The 16,308-nt window shown below is 35.6% G+C and overlaps 1 protein-coding gene across 3 annotated transcripts in view; it reads right to left on the reverse strand.

Moving 5' to 3' along the window:
* Positions 1 to 1,645: 1,645 nt before the first annotated feature.
* Positions 1,646 to 16,308, reverse strand: part of LOC131031446 (probable aldo-keto reductase 1) — a 53,718-nt gene continuing 39,055 nt past the window's right edge. For all 3 annotated transcript variants that reach the window (XM_057962562.2, XM_057962561.2, XM_057962563.2), the window contains 3 exons: positions 2,411 to 2,507; positions 2,093 to 2,246; positions 1,646 to 1,990 (listed from right to left, as the gene is read on the reverse strand). In XM_057962562.2, the coding sequence (XP_057818545.1) occupies positions 1,812 to 1,990; positions 2,093 to 2,246; positions 2,411 to 2,507 (430 nt within the window). In that variant the 3' untranslated portion in view covers positions 1,646 to 1,811. The remainder of the gene's footprint in view (positions 1,991 to 2,092; positions 2,247 to 2,410; positions 2,508 to 16,308) is intronic.

Raw genomic sequence — 16,308 nt, forward strand, 5'->3', positions numbered from 1 at the left:
TTGACTATTGAAATATATTATTGATTTATTAATAACTTTTGCTTTTGCAACTAATCTAATGTTAGGAAAATGGTGGGGTTACTTTAGTAGTGACACAAATTACTTCACTATTTTATAGTGTATTCTAACCCAACAATGGAGTTCTTTTGCTTATGAGCATTCTTGGAGTACATTTGAGGCTTGAGCATTCTACACTTTGAGAAACATAACCATTTGAGCCATTAGCAAATGAATGATTTGTTTTTTGTCCACCTGAATGATTGTCTTTACATGAAAAATTGAGGTAAGAAATTTTTCAAGTTTATGATTTCTAGTTTCAATAATTCTCTAGCATAAACTAGTAGATCAAGAACTTACGCAATCATCATTGCTAGTCATAGGTAGTGTCGAAAATGATCAATCAATTGATATCGATGACATTCAACTCGAGATGGACTGCAATTAATGTGGAGCTTTCATTTAGTGAAGAGGATTTGGCTATCTTGAATGAGACTTTGGACTATTGTGACTACACTCATGTCCCGAACATGAACGAAGAGGCATTAACTTCCACTTCACATTTCAAATCATGGCTTCCTTAAGAGTTTATTTGTTTCTCCAATTTTGTTTTGTATATTTACTCTATGACTGAACATTTGATACTTGAGAAGAATTCAAAAGTAATTTGCAATAACGAATTTTATTTGTCCTATAACTATAGTGTGGACTTTTTTTCTCTTCCTATGCACTCAATTTGGCTTGAAATTACAATTGCAGTTTTTCTTTCAATGTTTCTACAAGTATTTAGTGTTCTTTTTATTTGTCCCCCCAACCAAACCCCCCCTCCTAGTGTTTTTACATTTTAAACCCATGTAATTGAATTCTATTTACACATTCAATTTTTCATGTCATAATGCTACTATAAGGTGAAATGCCATTCGAGATGGCATAGCAGGAATGTTAATGGTGCCAATCATAGGAGGGGTTCCAATGCATCAGTTAAGGGTTGCATGCTCCTTGGATTTGCATAAAATTATATTGTATGACATTTTTATTCACAACTCTATAGTCCTGCTCTATAACCTCTGCTTACAAAAGACATGCTCTTTAGATACAAGAGGGTAATTTTTTTCTGGTGACATACTTCTCAGGTATAGGATGCCAAATTATTCCTACTAGTGTGCTTTCTACCTAGTTCTAGATTTAATAGCAGGCAATCTCATTTTAGCTATGAATGGGTGCAAGCAAGAGCTAAGCAATTCTTGGAGTTCATGTGTTTTCTTAATTTTATGCTTGTTATGGCCTGGCATGATAAGATGGGTCACTACATTACTTAGAAAGTATATTAGCTATGAAAGGGTGCAATCAAAAGCTAAGCAATTCTTGGAGTTCATGTGTTTTCTTAATTTTATGCTTGTTTGTGGCCTAGAATCATAAGATGGGTCACTACATTGCTTAGAAAGTATATTATACCATGGTAATGCAATTATCCTAAACAGAATGAGACTTGGAACCATAATTGACAATTTTAACTACTTGGAATTTGACCACATCAGTGCCCTTTCAAGACTGTCTGTACTATTAATCATATGAAAGTGTAACCTAACATGCTAAAGTAATTTAAAATCAATGTCAAATAACTCAAACTACAGATCAAAATATCAACTTAGCGATAATATAAATTTTATTGATATGGTATAGAATGACAAGCAACAAGCAATAAAGTTTGTCCACCCATTCTAAGACTAGCATAACTCTCCTTATAAATTCAACTATAGAAAGTTTTATCAATTATAAGCACCATGATTATTCTGCCACGGCAATTATCTATTCTAAGATTTCTGCGGGGTATCTGCAAATCTCCATGTCTTATGATTCATGGACTCATAGGTTCGGATACCTACAACTTCATCAGCTGGCAATGAATCAGCAATTTCTTGCAAGTCCCTTTGCGAGAGTTTTATGTTCAAGGAGCCAATATTTTCGTCCAGGTTCTTGGTTTTAGTAGTTCCTATCAAAAGTCAATAGAACATCACTGCATATACTAGCAACTATAATTTTTCAAGTCAAAACATTCCCATTGATGAAACAGAGATATGGAAAATAGACTCACCAGGAATGGGAACAACATCATCACCTTGATGCAGAACCCATGCAAGAGCAAGCTGACCAGGTGTACACCCATACTTTTTGGCTAAATCTGCAATGCGGGTGTAGAAAACTTTGTTCTTCTCCAGATTTTCCCCTCTAAAACGTGGATGATTAACCTGACCCATAGGCATGATATTAATTGAAATTTCAAATCACGTGGAAAGAAAATGTTCATAAAGGAACTCGATTCTCAGTCTTTAAGAATCTTGTACAAGCTCAATCAGGACAAAGAACATATTTAGGGCCAGTTCCTAAATATAATTTGAATTTTGAAACATACCAATGAACTATTTTCTGGTAAGCTCTCCACAACTGCCTTTCCAGAGAAGAATCCACGACCAAGAGGACTGTATGGTACTATACCAATGCCTAACTCCCTGATGACAAAAAAGCACAGTTCATATTCTATCAGTTATGGGAACAAAAAATGAAAAAGTATTAACACTTCCTTCCATCCAAAAATTGAACTCTTTTCCAAACATCATATTAGAGATCTGTAGAACTAAATCCAACATGTCTAACAGCCATATGAGAAAGGTAGACGATCTTCTTAAAGAGTTTTCACTGCGAATAGTTTTGTATCATCTCACTGATTAACATGACTAATAGAGTTTTTATATTAGGTTTCCAGATGCTTTTGTTTCTCAGATAATCATTTCTATTATTATGACTATTTTCAACATTTTAGATTTCACACGTTTTAACAATGATCTTGTGAAACATGCCCAAAGGGTTTTGGGCAAGAGAGAAATGACAAATTTCACACCACAGGCCCATGTTTCATTCTCAATGGCTCTTGACAATGGTGAATGGGAACACCTGGCGATAGAAGGGATCAAGTGTTGCCATAATAAATATTCAAGCCTACCCTCCTCTCTAGAAGATCTGCCTCAATATTTACTGGCCCTAACATTTTTCTAGTGGAAGGCTAACAGCTAACATGGACACACCACATTAGCTACAATATGAGCCTTTTGTGGTGCTGGTGTGAACAGATTCAATCCTAACATCTAGAATAAACAGTTTTTCTTTCCAAAAATCTCTCATTTTTTTACAATCCTTAAAAAATTGTTTGTTACATGTTAGATTGGAAGGTTGCAGCTAGAACAGAAACAAGAACGAGCTTTGTTTTGTGGAGTTGAAAAGAATGTGATGCAAAACAAAAACAAAACAAAAAAACAGGCTTCCATCAAAATAATCCATGTTATCATGAAATTTCCAAGGGGCGTGGAATTGGAATCACAATGACCCCAAGGCATTGCTCCAAAGCATGTCATAAGGTGTATTAAGAAGACATAACCACTTGTTTCTTTGCCTTATATGCTTTCACCTCCTTTATTTCTTTCATCTAGCTATTCATGTACATTTTGACTGAATTCATTCAAAGTATCACTTACCTTATTCTTTGTATCTTCATTTATGATTTCTTAGCTACCATTGCTAGGAGCAGACCGGTGACACTTGTTATTGTTTCCATTCCACAGATAACCATGGAAAAGGAGAAGTTGCAGACAAAAGCCACTACAAGGTACAAGAGTGCAGAGGCTACTACGGTGGAAGTTCCTGAGGAGAGAAGCTGGGCATAGGCAAACGGAGAATCTCCTACCATAAACATAAAGTATATAACCAACCAACCTTGAAACTTTAAAAGCTACTTACTTTTGAAAAAGATATTCAAGAGGAGACTAAGAATCCCAACCATAATGTTCAGCATCAAAGCCAAAACTTCTCAAAGGAGCACTCTAATACAGATTTCAATCTTCATCAAACTTCTAGATGCTATTACATGTTACTAAGAACTACAGCCAGAAGGGGCTTCATCTAGCAGAAATCTAATGTCTATGTATGATTGATTCATGGCTAATGGCCACATTTTTCTTATGACTCAATGAGGTGATCCAAGGGTACACGGTGACGTGTCCTCATGATTTTTTCCCATGTCCCCATACTAGGGATGTTCCGGGGCCACAGGGATGGCTCAGGGATGTTTCCAAGCCATCCCCAAAAATCGGAAAACTCGTCAGAAATGTTTCTAGGATGGCGGAACAACATGGGGACAATGTGGGGACAGTCGACCATCCCCAAAACACGGTGACATCTGAGACATCCCCCAACCATCCCAAGGATGGTCAGCCGTCCCCAAATTTCCAACAACTTTTTGAAAAAATGCTCAGGTTTTGAGAAAAAACAATTTTAAATGTTTCTCGTAGCCCCCACACCCCTTTAAACCATAACATAACAAATATAACATTTCATATGTAGCATTTGACTTCATTTTTGCATAGAAAATTTTGCAGCCAAGTTAGAAAGACAAAGCAGCAGGGTTTGAAGGTGCTATTGGAAAAACCAGCATTGGTTAGCAACAAAGGTTGGTAGTGAGGTAGCCACCAGCAAGAGAAGTGAAAGAGCTACTATATTAATCATTCATTTGTTCTTTTTTTTACAAATTTCTTAAAATTTTAAAAGATGAAATGTATGATTTTTTTATTTTTATTTTATTTTCAGTTTCCAAATTCCAAAACAAAACATGAGCAGCAGTAGTGAGAGTACTGGACATGATAAGAGGGAAGAAGAAAATTAAAACCAACTTGGGGGTTCATCAGGGTGTCGTAGTGGTAAGGGTGAAAGGGGGTTCATCAGGGTGTGGTAGTGGTATGCGTGAAAGGGAGAAGCCTCAAAAAAATCCATTCGAATGCCCTTCCAAAGTTCTGAAAGATTATGCAAAAGGCCACTTTAATTCTAAGAAACCTCTTCTTCAATTGGTGACAGCCCTAGACAAAGACAAAATGAGAAATTCAGCAGGTTCTAGATTGTGGTTGTGTCACATTTGTAAAGATCATTTTAAAGGGAACTACACAAGAGTATACTCTCATCTATTGGGTTTTACAACCAAAGGGGTGAAGATTTGTAAAGACATAAACGAGAATGAGAGAGTAGAGTGTTCTAGATTGCAGATGGAGGCAAAATCAGAGTCTAAGGGGCTGCTGATGTCAACACAATTTGCACAATCAGCTATGCATATGCCCTCTATATTTGGTAGTGCTAGTGATAGTGCTTGTGGTAGTGCTAGTGATAGTGCTTGTGGTGATGTTCATGTTTTCACAAGACGGAAGAAGAAGACTATTTCTAGTGAGCAGCCACATATAGTTGCAAGTGCTCGAGATGTGGCAGAGCCCTCCATTGCCAAATTTTTCTATGCCCATGCCATCTCATTCCATGTAGCACATTCTTTTTCAAACAAATATTCAAAGATGTTGTTTCTATTTGTTGAATTTAGTCATTGATGTCAATATGCTCGGTGTCAGCTGATTGATTTCCTTGGTTCTGTTAGCGACATATGTAAGTTGTTGATGTCAATATGCTCGGTGTCAGCTGATTGATTTTCTTGGTTCTGTTATCCACATATGTAAGTTGTTGATCTCTTTGTGCTTTGTCAACTTGCTGTTCAGTTTGTGCCACCTGTGTGGCTTTTTCGGAAGAATTTGCAGAGATATTCTTTTTCTTGTGCTGCGTTGGGTGTGAAGTGGCATTAAGTGTTTACATGCTGGTTAAAAAAGAAGATATGTTACTGATTCCTGATGACTGTTTGCTTCTCTGCGTCTCTTGCAACGCCTTCCCAGACATTGACAGTTGACCATGTGTTAGAAGTTGCTTTGTGCAGACGTTTTTTTGGCAGCTTTGATATATGCTGTGTCTATTGGACACATTTCCTGTACGTGGTCAAGTGGATATCACCTTGTACAGAGGCGTTTTTGGAACTCTTCATTCCTTGATTGGGTGTGTGTAACGGAAGTCAGTGGAGTAACATTATGCTGGGTGTGTGCGATGAGTGTGCTTATCTCTCTATGAACTTGGAAGTTACAAGTCATTTATTGATTGGTGGCACCATATAGGAGATTTTCGAGAGTGTTAAGATAGCGTTTTCTTTTTCTGCTCTCTGCAACATCTTCAAATGTAAGTCTTCTGAAAAAGGCATTTTCTTTTTATTTTTCTGTGCTGATCAGCTTTTGTAGAAAAATTTTGGTGGTGCGTGATGTGTTGTTTTAGCTTAAGTTCGCTGCCATTTTACAACTGATATACATCAGATGATATATCGTGTATGCTGATCTTCTTGGGTTGAAGTATATAGTGTGTAAAAAAATATGAATCGTATATAGTCTTCCTTGAGAGTGATGTCTGCATTGTGCAGTTGCGTGATTTTGGAGTGATGAATATAGTGTGGTAAATATGAATCAAACTTTTGATGATGTTCACTTACGCAGTGAAAGGTTGAAGAAAATCAGGAAGTCTACAATGATGCTGAAACATATATGTCCTTCGTGCTGAGTTTGAATGGTGTGACAATGAGGAACGTGTATTGCTCAAGCAGTGGTTTTTACAGTTGTCTCAGACAGTGAACATTATCTCAGTTTAAAAGTGTGGAGGTTTTATATTTTTGCAGAGGAGGAAAATATTTGAAGATTGAATTGAAAGTCTGGTTATTTTGTGCAGTGCAACAAACTTCAATGACTTGTAGTTTCTTCAATCAATGCATTGAAAGAATTTTTGGGGGGATTGAAAGGTGCAGAGTCACAATATCATTTTGCTTAACATTACACAGATTTTAAGGAGTTTACGCATTTCTGAGTAAAACATAGAGCTTGTTGTACATTCAAATTTCTGAACTTGTACTTTGTGTGGTTGGGTAGGTGCTCATTAAGGTTGTAACCTTTGTATTGAGTCGGTGCTCATAGTTTGAATTGTAGTTCACTTTTGTAACAGGGTTGGTGCCCATCTTATTTGAATAGATGTTTTTCAGTGCCCTGGTTTTTTACCCGAAAGGGTTTTCTACGAGATAATTCTTGTGTCCTCTTAGCTTGATATGGATTTTAATTTGTTTAAAAAGTTATTGAACTATTGATTCACCCCCCCCCCCCCCCCCGGAACCCTTTCAATAGTTCTATTTTGTATTTCACTATTGGTCCCTCATTCATTCCCCCTCGAGAACATAAACTACACACTGCACTCATTGACAAAGAATATTTCAAGGTGAGTTTGGTGATGGACATGAGACTGTTGGATTAGGACAGGTTGCTCTATTGTCATGGATGGGTGGACTGATATTAGACATCGGCCGCTTATCAACATCATAATCACATGTTCAGTTGGCTCATATTTTCTTAGAGTTATTGATTGTTCTAGAAGTGCAAGGATGTAAAATTCCAATTTCATATTCCAAGTGATGCCACAAAGGAGTTTGGGGCCTCCAATGGTGTGCAAGTGATCGCTCATTTGAAACATGTGCAAATTAACTGGTATAATGGTGGAAGGTGCTTACAAGCATATCTTTTGGGCCCCTTGTTGTATCCATGCATTGAACCAAGTCACCACGTTCGAAATCGAATTCGAATTCAGCAACCATAAAATTCGGATGAAGTTCGGCAAGGGCAAAAAATTCGGCATTAAATTTGCCTTATATAATTTTAGTTTATTTTTAAATATAAGTGATATATCCAATAAATTATCAAATAGTTTAAGATTGTAAAATAGATTTGAAATCATTATAAAAAGATATCACATTTATAAAATATAAACCATAAGAAACATGTGAAATCATGATTGTTGAGATTTTTTTTTGTCAAAAAAATACAATCAAAAGTCAAGACTTTAGAACTTCAAAAGAGTTACAAGCCATCAAGAGTGTTAAGATGTTTTTTAGTCAAAAAGGTACAATCAAAAGTCACGATTATAGAACTGCAAAAAAGTTCCAAGTCATCAAGAGAACATGGCTGAGTTGTTGTAGCATCATCATCAATATCACTGCCCAATTCATCATCCAGAAAGTCAGGCTCATCTACAACTCCAGCTGCTATGTCTTCTGAAATACGTTGTTGTGAAGAAGATGTGGAGTCATTTGCTGATCTGTTCATGAACAATTTTATATTGTTGCAAATGTAGACAAGATCTCCCAACTTTCCGAACAGCGACTTGTTTCTCTTTTTGGAATGGATGTGGTCAAAGCAACTCCAATTCCTCTCACAAGCTAATGAACTTGCTCCCTAACTCAAAATTTGAATGCAAAGCGCTATAGTTTAGGAGATTGTGCTCCATAGCTCATCCACCATCTATAAGCAGATACCTCATCTCATATCATATCATCTCGATCTGATTCTATTCCAAACAATGCTTCCCCTTTCTTGTATTTCCAACATTGGTCTCTGATTAGAGTTGCAGTTGTCCAATCTCATTCAAACCTGCTAATGGCTTCATAAAGCCCTACCATAATTTCAGAATCACCTTGTCTATCAATATGAAATAACTTAGGCTCCAAATAACAATTTGTTGCATGTAAAGGTGTGTGCATCATTTACCATCTAGAATCAACTATCTCTCATATCTCCATGTACTCTGCTTCTACATTATTTAGTGCTCTCTGAATAGATTCCTTACAACAGTTCATGCTTTCATAAAGCATGCCAAGGCAAGGAGTGTCACCATCCACCATGTGAAGAACATCAACAATTGGCCCACATATATTCAAAACCTTTGCTCCACTTTCCCAAAAGTAGTTGTTTAAAATGATTTGCTCTATGTTCTTTCCCTTAGCACTTTTAGAAAGCACTGAACTTTCCCACTCATTGGAACAAACAATTGATCTCAAAGCTGCTTTCTCTTCAACCAATCTTTTCAAAGTGATATAAAATGAAGCAAACCTTGTGTCACAAGGCCTCGATAACTCCTTAGATGCATGTTGTTTGTAAAGACTCAATGTCGATTTCTAATGAAATTTGCAACTGCTCTCCCTTGATGAATTGCTTCATGTATCCATGGGAATTTAACCAAATCGTGAAGCAACAAATCTAGACAATGGGTTGCACATGGGCTCCAATATATTTGTGGGTACTTCTCTACAATCAGCTTCTCAACGCCCACACAATTTGCTACACTATCAGTAACCACTTGAACCACATTTTCCACCCCTACTTCACGAATGGCTTCCTCTAATATCTAAAAAATATACTATGAAGTTTTCTTTTGGTTCATAGTATCCATCACTTTCAAAAACAAAACACCTTCAAGGCAAGCTACTAAAACATTAATCAATGGCCTTTGACATATATCTAACCATCCATCACTCAATATAGTGCAACCTGTTGACTTCCAAGAGGCTTTGACCTCAACTAAGTTTGCTATCACTTTATCTTTTGACCTCTCTAAAAGAGTTGTCCTGAAAGCCTCTGAACCCGAAGGCGTGTACTCTTTAACAAACATTGCAGCTTTTTGAATTGCATTACAAAAATGAGGATTTCTTGCCACGTTGAATGGAAAGGCACTTGAATAAAACATATCAACTAATGCATCATCCACCTGTTATTTTTCTATTGGTTTCCAAAAGTTGTTCAATTTCCACTTTCTTTTGATGCACCTATGGCCTTGAGTGAACTGGAAGAAGACATAATAAAGGTGAATTTGGACACATCCTCTTCAATTCTTTGTTTTTTTGTGTCTTCTTCATCATTCCTACAATTGAAGAGGATTGTTCCCTCTCTAAAGCAACTCTTATTTCTATGGTCACCTTTGGACATGCTCACCAAGCAAGTGGTCCCTTGCCCTTGTTAAACTTCCAGTAAAAAATTGTTGACACTTGGTACAATAGAGATTAGCACCATTGCGGGTCACATATGTCCATACTTCAGCTTTTGATTTTTTGGAGCCATTAAACTATGATCTACATGAGTCAATAGAAGAATAATATTTAATATTTAAATCATCAACTACATTTTATTTTAAAAACATTAAAATAAAATAATTTTAAAAAACAAAATAAATAATACATTCTATTTTAACAAACATTAAAAACAAAAATTTAATACATTTTTATTTTTAAATAAAAAAACAAAATAAACACTAATTTTATTTTAAAACATAAAATAATATATTAAATTTTTATTTCAAACTTTCAAAATAAAAAATACTAAATTTTAATAAAAACATTCACTAATACTTTGTATTTAAACATGTTACATTTTTAACTCTAAAAAGGTTTGTTTTTTTTTAAACTAATTTTTATTTTTAAAAACTAAACTTTAAAAACAAAATAAAATTACTAAACTTGGGGTTGACCCCGCAGTGCAACAGAAGTTGCAACTCCATGTTTCTACGGAGTCTATGGTTCAAATCCTCGAACCAATTTGGCTATCAATAGTCTATTGTTTGGTTTATTTGTGTTGTTTGGCATTTCCGCAGGCTGAAACTGTTCGATACTCGTTGAGGCCCGATGGTGTTTGGAGTGCCACGTTGGAGATGTTGATACCTCCCTTCACACACTGCAGCCATTAGTAATGTTGGATGCCCCCGCGTTTTTCTGCAGGTGTTGTGTCAGATGAGTGTCCACAGTGGATGGAGAAGGCTCAAAGGGACACGAAGGACCAGAGGTGATAAGGAGCCAGGGTGATACGGGATGGTGGAGAGATAAGGAGGTGCGACAGTTTGGAGGCGGTCGGAGGAAGGAGGCAGAAATAATGGAGCAATAAGGAGAGAAGCATGGAGAGATAAGGTGAGAGCGGAGCGATAAGGAGAGAAGCGTGGAGAGATAAGGTGAGAGCGGAGCAATAAGGAGAACAGAGTGATAGGAGACGATTGCAAATATTCAATATGGAGGTGTTAATACCTGGTGCAGGAGCACCTCATCCCTTCAAGGGCCCATATGTGGGGCATTATTTAGTTTGTTTTTGTTTTGTTCAAATAAGGTCTATTTAGACCCAACATGATGTAATAAGGCCAATAGTGCCAATAAAATGTAAAGGTTGAGTCAGTTGAGTCATATGTCCTGAAAATTGTCAAATTGCTCACATAGGGCCTAGTGGTCAAAACAAGTCAAAATGGAAATAACAAGGTTGTGGGGAGTATTTTGTGTCATTTTTAATGTTAGAACATGTTATTTAACCTATTTGCGGTATTGGATGATCAAGAAGTACAATAAACCAAAAGTTGTCAAAAAGCAAGAAATGATGTCAATGCAACTTTTCAAAGTTGCTTGACAACATTTGCAAAAAGGTTGGTTTTGGGTGGTTATAGTTGGTTGGTCGGTTGGGAATCCTTATAATTCTATAAATATGGTGAAAACACTCCTCAAAAAGATGTAATTCTCGGAATTGAAGTTTTTGGCAATAATAGTAAGTGGTTTCCTTGCACATTCTGTGTTTTTCCTGAACTTTCCTCACATTTACTCTCCAATTTGTTAGTTTTCACCATTGCTATGCATTGAAGGTTCATTAACATGGTTTGAGGGTTTAAGCACAGTAAATTACCTTTCATTTCCTTCAGGTTTCATGTCATTTGGTGTTGTTTTGGCAAAGATACAATAAGTTCTCTCAAAATTGTCAAAACCCAGAACTAGGGCAAACCGAGACAAAGAAAATGCTATATCTTCTTGTTCCTGGTTGATCAAGCCACACAAATTGGTGGAAATATGTAATATTATGTAAATTATCATGCCATTATTGTTGCAGGGTTCCATGATAGGTTTTGCACGTGGTTTGAGGTATGAAGGTGACTGAAAACTTGCCTCAGGAAGGTTTGACTGTCACAAGAAAAATACAGTCCTGATACGTGGTCGATATCTCAAAACTTAACTGTTAGATCTTTCTTATTTTTTGATATGTTCTTCATACCCCAGTTTTCTAGAGTCCCACCAGAGGGATCTGCAAAATATGTCCAATTGAAAAAGGTATTCATCTCTGAGTGAGTGTGTGTCAAAGAGGCCAGAAAGTTCTTGTTTAACAGTAACCTTTTGTACATGTTGAGGGTTGGATCAGAGTACATGGTGTTTGATAATTAAGGGTTGGTAGGAGTGTTGAGAGGGTGTGTGGAAGTGTCAAGGCTCTACATAAAGTGATGGTATCGTTTAACCAAACTTAAACTCTCTTGGGTTTATGACTGTCCTCAATGCCAAGAAACCTATCCTAGTTGGTCTAGAAGGTATGATTGTGTTCAAGAGCAATATGTGTGGAGTCTTATATAAGATTATGGAAAACCTTCATAAGGGGAAGTGTTTAATCATTGTGAAACCTCAACAATGTGAGGTAGATTTCTAAAAGGTGTAGGGCTTGTGTGTGTGGGTGTGGTCCATCATGATGATGTACTCGAGGATGGGGTCCCCCTTGTGAGAAATAAACAATTACTAAACTTGATTTTAAAAAAATAAAATAAAAATGTTTATTTTTTATTATTTTACAAAACAAAATTTTTAAAAAAACTAAAATATATTATTTTTTTGTATTTTATATATTAACAACTAAATTCAAATAAAATAATATTGAATTTAATATACCATATATTAATGTTTTAATAAAAAATATTAAAAATACTCATTTTTATTTTTAAATACTAAACCTTAAAAACAAAATAAGATTACTAAACTACAATTTTTTTAACAATAAAATAAAAATGTATAAATTTTTTATTTTAGCTTTACAGAACATAATAAAAAACGAAAAACTAAAAAATATTGTTTTGTGTATTTTATAAATTAATAATTAAATTAAAATAAAATAATATTAAATTGAATAACAATATATGTTTTAATAAGATCTTAAAAACAAATAAAATTAAAGGCAGAATGCCTACCTGGGCAAGTCCAACGGACGAAGGGCAGTGGCAGGTTCACGTAGCTTGAGTGCAACTTCACGTCTGCAAGCTCCAATCGTGGGCAGCAGAGGTGGACAGAGCTTCGTCTTCGACAGATAGGCGGACAAAGCTTCGGAGACCAACGAGCCCAACGAGAGAAAGCTTCGAACCAACAAGACCTTCAACCTTTAGTCGCGAGCTTCAACAAACAAAAAATCGACTACATCTACTATAGAATGTGAATCCGACAAACTAATGTGCTCTCCTCTTAAGTTTGGCGCAATATTTATTTTAAAAAAAAAACCTAAAAAATGCGAGATTAAAATATATTTTTGACTGAAAACACATCATTGCTTCATTTGTATGAATTTGACCCCGAATTTAAACACGTTTTTTAGGTTCGGCAAATTTCAAACCTAAAGGCAGAAATTCGTCGAATCTGATGACTTAGCATTGAACAGCACATTGAAATACATGGGGAAGATAGATCAGGTGTAGCAAAATGATGATAGAAGCTAGAGATATTCATATATTTAATTGCAACCATCAGTCTTACTTGCTCCCTTCAGGGCATCACAAAGGAGGTTGGGGTCTCCAATGTTGTGCAAGTGTTAAATGATTCGGTAAGTGTGCAATATAGCTAGTATAATGGTGGAGGGTGCTTACAAGTACATCTTTTGGACCCCTTGTTGTATCCATGCATTGAACAATCCATTGAAAGACAGAGAATATAGATTGGGTGCTAGTTATTTTATTTTGTTAGAGAGGATGCTTGAGGTGTAGAAGGCTCAATAGTTGATGACGATTAATTCAGAGTGGAGTAGATGGTCTACTACAACACTATGGAAGGAAAAAACATCAAACAAAAAAAATTCAAGGATGATCGGTGGTACCATATGAGGTAAAAAAATTGTTATTTTTAAAAACTTGTTGATTTTCATTTCATTGATAAATTTATAATTTGATTGCTGATTTTATTAAAAAAATTATGATTTTAATTTTCTAACTTGTCTTTTTTCAACTTTTTGTTTGCAAATATATTTGCTCCTTCATTTCACCAAATGTGGGTGTCATTAGATATGTTGATACAGACTCTCCTAGTCTTGGAGAGATTTACAAGACATTTGACAACATGCTTGGAAAATTGAAGCAATTAATGTGTAATAGGGATCTGTTGACGGGTGTTTTGTGACCACACTAACACAGAATAAAGTTTCCAATGGACACTATCATCTCTTGAGCAAAATCCCATGTATGCTAAGATTTTTTAAGATCATACAAGCGATTCCAAGGTTCCTACTATGAACTTGCGAATTTGTGATGAATATGAGCTCGTTTAGCTTGATGTTTTGTTGGTAATCCAAGGGGGACCTTACGTAAAGTAGAACAATCTTTAAGGAGACTTAACAAATTTAGACTTCAAGGAAGTAAAGCAAATGATTTAGCAATGATACATATTTTTTGGAACGTTTTCTCAATGAAATCTGCGGAAAATAAATGAGTGAAGGGATTGAGAAGTTCTAATCTAAATCTAAAGAGCTAAAAAGACAACAAAGGCTCAAATGAAATCGACCACACTTTGTTTTGTCAACTTAGATAACTACGCAAAGGAGGTGTAACCTTCAAGGGTTGTGCTAGGGATTTTCATATCATCAATGAATACTATCCAAGAACAATGTTCATTCAATAATTGAAGTTAAACATATACATTTAAAAGCTTAGTCCAACCTTACATTGCAAATAGAAATCATCTATTTGCAAAAGGTATGAGTAAATGACTTCACCATGAAACAATGTTATCTATCTCATTCATCTAATTGCTTGAAAATTGTTGGTAAACAGATTTGTCACTGCGGTCGTTTATCTGAAACTGACCCTATTTGCCCGCTGAGAAGTGACAAACATTCCAACAGTTGGAGAGATTGAAGTGAAACCACAATCTTCCTCTATGTTTGAGAGGGGCAGCTCCCTCGTATGATAGGGGTATTTAGGATTTTGTGTACTTTTAACCTGAAAGTACATAAAGGAGAAAACATAAAACTAAAAAGAAATAAAGATAGAAACCCCAACAATAGACATATGACCATCAACTGAGATTTCCCAACATTAGCAACAAATTACAAGGGGAGTTTATAAGGTAATATGCTTAGCCATGAGATGACGATAAAGAAGAATGACAAGTCTCAACATACGGAGAGATAAGATACTTCAACACATTCAAACTGAGATACCAAAGGTTGCTTGTGCATCATCACATCAATTGTACAAATCACATGCATAAAAAGACTGCCAATTTGACATAAGAGAAATCAGCAATGATAACACATGAATACATTTAGAACACACGAACTAAGATGTATTCTTCATTATCCTTTTGAAAATATACAAGTCCAAAACCCTTTCTATACATAGTGCAAATCGAAATGTCATTACAAGTTTCTCCTGGAATTCCAACAAAGTTTTCCCCTCTGTAAAAAGTCTCCCCCCTTTACAAATGAAATAGAATTGCATTTATAGGCTTCCCAGAATAACCACCTTAGTAACTAACTTTCGATAGGTTAATAACTAGCTCATTTTTATGCAAAAAGATCTTAGTTAGAAACTACTTCACTTCTGCATGAATAAGGTCCACTTTCTAACCTTTAGTTACGATGAGCAAAGTCACTTTTACAATAATACAAATTCAAATTTGTAACTTCAATGAAAACCCAAATCATGAGTTATGTTGATGTAGATTTACATCTTCATCCGCTTCATTTGTACTTGTCATCATCTTACTATCTAGCCATTTGAAATCACAAAACATATATATACATTTGAAAAGATTAGACAACTCCAGGGTTTTTTCAAAAGGATCATGCATTGTAGAATGACCATAGGTTGGTACCTTCATCATTGACATAAATCTATCATTCACTAACATCTTTCTTTCAAAGACGCAATCCAATTACATCAATTAAACATCCTTTATTACCGCCTTGCATGTTTGTTGATTGTCTTCGAAATATGTTTTCCATTGTAAGATATCCCATGAGTTGCTCATGCTTCCTTGGAGTTCCTTCGACACATAATGAGATGAGAAAAGATAAACACCTTCATTTGCATAGTTATCTCATCCCTATCAACGCTTTCTTCTACTTTGCTCGATGCATTTTTCAATGTCCTTTCCCGCTTTAGAAGAGATGAAATAATGCCACCCATCCGAAAATTTATCTTTCTATGAAACTACTTGACTTTCCCATTCCGCATACTTTTTCAAACTTATATAGAGTCCATGATGGTGAATCATCTCATATCCCAACCTCCCTTGGCTAGCCAATTTCCATTTATTCAAAGAACGCTTGATTTTTGGTTTCTGAGATAAGTCAATATACCCATCCTGTAAGCAAAATATATAGTGTGTGATGATTTTGAATGAAGTCTAGACCATCTTGAAAATAGATTAATCGACACACGATAATCATCATTTTATAAGAACATTTTGATATCTCCCTAGAAGTCGCTGCTTTGGTCCATTAACTACATGTATTTAATGGTATCCAAGGCATTTTCAAATGAACACAATTTCCG

The sequence above is a fragment of the Cryptomeria japonica genome, chromosome 10, assembly GCF_030272615.1.
Source record: "Cryptomeria japonica chromosome 10, Sugi_1.0, whole genome shotgun sequence".
NCBI lineage: Eukaryota > Viridiplantae > Streptophyta > Pinopsida > Cupressales > Cupressaceae > Cryptomeria > Cryptomeria japonica.